Raw genomic sequence first — 5122 nt, 5'->3', positions numbered from 1 at the left:
ATTATTGGAACACCAATATTCTAGATACATTTGAAAGCTTTCCATACTATACACAATTATACACGATATTTTTGTTTTTGTCATGATACAATACAATTATACATCATCAACATTTTAGATTCAATTTTCACATATTGGGCCTGTGTTAACGAAATTGAACCCCCTATCCTCTCCTCCTTTTTCGGCTAAACCATATATACAAAATACAATCCAAATTTAGGGCGAGAACATCAATATGGAAATTCCCTTTTCTAGTTATCTGACTTTGACCCTTTTTCAACATTTTTTGTTCAAGCTTGGTCCATTTTCTTTAGGTGGATACGTACCAATAATAGAATATCCTTTATTTCTTTTTTTATTTTGGACAGGGAATAATTGAATATATCCTTGATCAATGTCAGGTATGCATGTGACTCTTGGGCTTGGCAGGAGCTTGACTCCAAATTTAAGGGCCCAAAATGCCTGTTTCATAGAAATTGACAACAGATTTTTGGGTCTAATCTCGCTTAACTCTTTCTTTATTGGATCAAACAATATTAACAGAGTTCTCTAGATCCATGCCCGGTTTTGTACTTTTGTATAGCATTTTTTGCATGGCTGATAACCACACCCTTCACAATGAGTCACACGGAAAAAAGAAATGCTATGAATCGGAGTGAATGTTGATGTTGGATTGAGCATAATGCATGGTTGTTTCTCTTTAATTTCTACGATATAGTGCAATCTAAGTCTAAATATCTAATAAGACCACTACAAGATGAACATGAGCATTGCTTAATTTTGCCACAAGACTCAGTTTCTCTTAATGTCACTATCGTGGTGAGTGGTGAAATGATCGGAAAACATGTGAAACTATTAAACTAATGTGCCTATAATTATAGTCCGACCAAATTAAAGCAACAATGTGGAAGTAGCAGCAAAGGTCTATATTATTACTCTCTAAATTACATGAATACATTTCTTTTTAAGATATATACTCACAGCTCACAATGGCAAGTGAGGAAGAGTACATCACTTGAAACCAGAAAATATACACCAATTTCAAATACCCCTGCATTGAATAATCAAATCCCATTTATGAGTCTAAAGTTTGGTTGGACCTACTCAATTTAAATATATAAAGTGACTTGGATATATAATTTGAGAAACTAAAAATTAAAAATACATTTTTATGTTTAAAAAATGTTCATTTGTATTCATTCGAAAATTAGAAATAGTAAAAAGGACTAATATACAGTAACATAAAAAAAAACAGTTCATATTTCATAAAGAACTATTGATGCACAACCAAAAAAGTGAATTAGTACCGAAAGAAGATTCTAGAGCAGAGGCAGGCACGACGACAAATCCTTTTGCGTTGTTGTGTTTGTGTTAAGTGTCCATGCACATTTGACAGAAAACGTAAACTAACGGCCTATGTCACACACATGGTCCCTTTCAATCTCTTTTGTTTTGTGTTTGTCAGCCTCGTCTTCTTCTTCTTCTTCACTTGCCGCAGATTCAAATAACTCAAATATCCACCATTCTGCTTCCACCCGTAACAACTACAAAGGGACCAATTTATGTGACCGATAAAACGGCCTATATGCATTATACACGTCTCTCTTTTTTGCCTTTTATTCAAATACCCATATTATCCTTTGTCCACGGTATAGAAAAAAAAAGATTAGAATTTATTATTTTTAATTATTATTTATTTATTAATTTAATTTATTTATTCTAATTTTTTTAGTCTAATAATTTAATAATATATTTAATTAATTATTTTTAAATATTAATAGTTAATTGATAACAAAAAAAAATAATAAATTTTTGCATGGCAATGGCATTAGTCTACTATTAGATTTGTTTTTGTGCGATAACAATCCATCCACCGGGAAAAACCGCAACTACCAATAACATGAGTGAATGGGAAAAGCTTTTGCTTAGCATAGCATACACGATTTTTTTCCCTAAAAAATAAAAGAGTAAAGTATTGTTTTTGTTTTATTGGGGTAAATCTTATTTGTGTCCCTAACGTTTAAATCGTTCTATTTGTATTCCTAACGTTTGTAAAAGTGATTCAATGTTATCCTGCCGTCAATTACACATCATGAGTGCTTTAGTTTGAGTTTTAAAAATCTCTTCTTGAAGTTAGAATATAAATGTCTGGGATAGAATCGATGATTTACTTCGAAAAATAGCTCATCAAATATTGAAACTAATTCCTACAACATTTACATAATTCACTTTTCTAGAGATATAATTGAATTTAAATACAAATAGTGGGTATAATATTAAAATCGATCACATCAAAATGAGACCTAATTGAGAATGAATACATCCAAGTAAGAATAATTGAAAAATATAATCTGATTTGTTAGTATAATTGATAGTAGAATAACATTGAATCACTTTTATAAACGTTAAGAATACAAATAGGACGATTTAAACGTTAGGAATATAAATAGGACTTACCCCAAACGTTGGAGGCAAAAACAATACTTTACTCAAAATAAAATGATAAATCGAATTCATGATAGATAAATTTTTATTTTTGGTTAAAACCTTGAATAAGAATAACCTTCCACAAGTAAATTATGAGGCAAAAAGGAAAATTAGGCAGGGAGAAAATTGTAATTTAAGAGGAAAGACACGCTCTTTTGGTTTGACAACTTTCCGTCTTCTATTTGGGGTCAGACAAACCTCACCGAGTCTGATACTAATCAAAATCGTTGGTTGTGATTTCCTCTTTTAACTCCTCTTCCTTCTCTCCCTTTCTTATAACTCTTCCCTTCCTTCAATCTCTTCTCATCCAACAACAAACACTCCAAATTGAAACTCATCACCGAAAACCAACAACAATGGCTTCTTCTTCCTCACTTTTTCAGCTCCGATGCAGAAACCTCTCCTGCTCCCTCGCCCCTATCCCCTCCTCCTCCCGCCTCGTTCCCACTCCTTCCATTCTCCATCTCGGAGTATTCACCAAGCCCATCATCGGGGTCTCTTCGGATGCCCCGAGGCCGGTGTTCTGCGTGAGAGCCGTTACGAACGAGGAGGAGGGCGGTTATTCGGGAGTGGCGGTTGCGGAGGAGACGGAGGCTGGGCGGCTGAAGAAGGCGCTGGTGGATTCGTTTTACGGGACTGATCGTGGATTGAAGGCTTCCAGTGACACGAGAGCTGAGATTGTTGAGCTTATCACTCAGCTCGAGGCAAAGAATCCTACCCCTGCTCCCACCGATGCGTTGACTCTCCTCAACGGAAAATGGATCCTCGCGTAACTAACTAACTTCCTTTCTTTTCTTATTTTTATTACTTTTCAATTCGGATAAAATTTTGCTTATTTGTTCTAAAAACAAAAATTGCAAGAAATGTTGGATAGGTTAGGCTGGCCTAGTACAAAAAAATTTAGTTGCATTAATGTGATAGCCATAATCTGTGTACTTTGTGGATCGCTAGAGTCTGGTCCTACTGTCCTAGGAACTAAGCTAGCTAAGTGGTTGGTGGTTATAAGTTGCAAGTCACTTTATGCTTAAGAGAAAGTGTAAGGGAGCAGCACTTAACCATCAAAAGAAGAAAGAGTAATCTCACATTATTGGATGAAATTTCACACTATTAAAAACATCAATATGATGACTAATTGATGACTATAACTCACAAAACTTGTTGGTACTCTAGCATTCCTCTATGCCTAATTCTTATTTTTCTAATTGAACTTTAAGTGCTGGATTGGAGATCTAAGTTATGGTCTTATGGACTTAGTCACATCAAAGTGAATATCATAGCCGCAACTTTTGACAAATGCAACAAATCTTGCTTATGTATAATAATTACTTTTATCTCCTCAGGTATACCTCCTTTGCAGGGTTGTTCCCGTTGTTGTCAAGCGGAACACTTCCATTGGTGAAGGTAGAGGAAATATCTCAGACCATTGATTCCGAGAGTTTCACCGCCCAAAACTCCGTTCGCTTTGCCGGTCCCTTGGCCACCACCTCCATCAGCACAAATGCAAAATTTGAAGTCCGCAGCCCAAAACGCGTTCAGGTCTGCGTTTGGTTTTTCATCCTTACTAATTTAGCAATTCCCCAATGCAAAAGTGACAAACTCTTGTGTTTTTTTTATAGATCAAGTTTGAGGAAGGGGTCATTGGCACTCCACAGTTGACAGACTCATTGGTTATACCAGAAAATGTGGAATTCTTGGGGCAGAAGATTGATCTCACACCCTTCAAGGGCATACTCACCTCTGTCCAAGACACGGCATCTTCTGTCGCAAGAACTATCTCCAGCCAGCCTCCGTTGAAGTTCCCGATCTCCTACAGCAACGCTCAGTCGTGGTTGCTCACCACCTACCTGGACGACGAACTTCGCATCTCCAGGGGTGACGGTGGTAGTGTCTTCGTTCTTATCAAGGAAGGAAGCTCTCTCTTGAGCTGAAGCTTGTTTCTTCGCATTTTCGCCATTATTATTATCACTATATATATAATAAGAAATTTGTATGAGAAAGGAAAGCCTTAGTGCTGTGGCATCATATGTTTTATCTTAAATTTGTCATCCTTGATGTAATAAGGATGTAAAGTACTGTTAATGATATAACTTAGTTTAGAGTTGGGTTCAAGATCCAATCTGGTTCTGCATCAATATTGTCCCTGACGAACTAAGGATATAAAATCTCTATTTTTGTGGATTTACCAATTTGAATGACCAATCAATAAATGCCATACCCAAATAACATAAGAATGATAAGTGTGCGTGCTGGGTTTGGCGTTGGGAACAGGAACACTCAAAAGAAGGTTTGAATCGGAAGCATAATTGGAATTTTGTATGAACTAGCTAGGAAGGATGAAGAGAATAAGTGTTTTTACCTGAAGGTTTTTCATCTCATACTTGGATGATTTGGAATTTTGGATCCACTAGCATTAGTATGGTTGGTTATTTTCTACAGGTGGCAGACTCTCAGTTGCCACAGGCGGGAAAACTTGTTATTTAACTAACTTTAAGAACATACATATTACATAGCACAATTGGATTCACTTGTGGTATAAATAACTTCACTTGCACAGTTATTCACCATTTTCTTCAATCACAAGCCTCTTATTTCAAACTACTAACCATCATTCATGTTTCAACACATTAGGTTCTCA

The 5122-nt window shown here is 35.9% G+C and overlaps 1 protein-coding gene across 1 annotated transcript; it reads left to right on the top strand.

Moving 5' to 3' along the window:
- On the top strand, positions 2977 to 4673 carry LOC107638662 (plastid-lipid-associated protein, chloroplastic; the record flags this gene model as incomplete). The annotated part of the gene is given in 3 exon segments (XM_016342018.1): positions 2977 to 3256; positions 3828 to 4023; positions 4104 to 4673. Coding segments are annotated over 3 exon segments (788 nt in total), but the record flags the coding sequence as incomplete, so codon positions are not given.

This window comes from Arachis ipaensis, chromosome B04 (genome assembly GCF_000816755.2).
Source record: "Arachis ipaensis cultivar K30076 chromosome B04, Araip1.1, whole genome shotgun sequence".
Lineage (NCBI taxonomy): Eukaryota > Viridiplantae > Streptophyta > Magnoliopsida > Fabales > Fabaceae > Arachis > Arachis ipaensis.
This window is presented reverse-complemented; position numbering and strand designations above follow the sequence as displayed.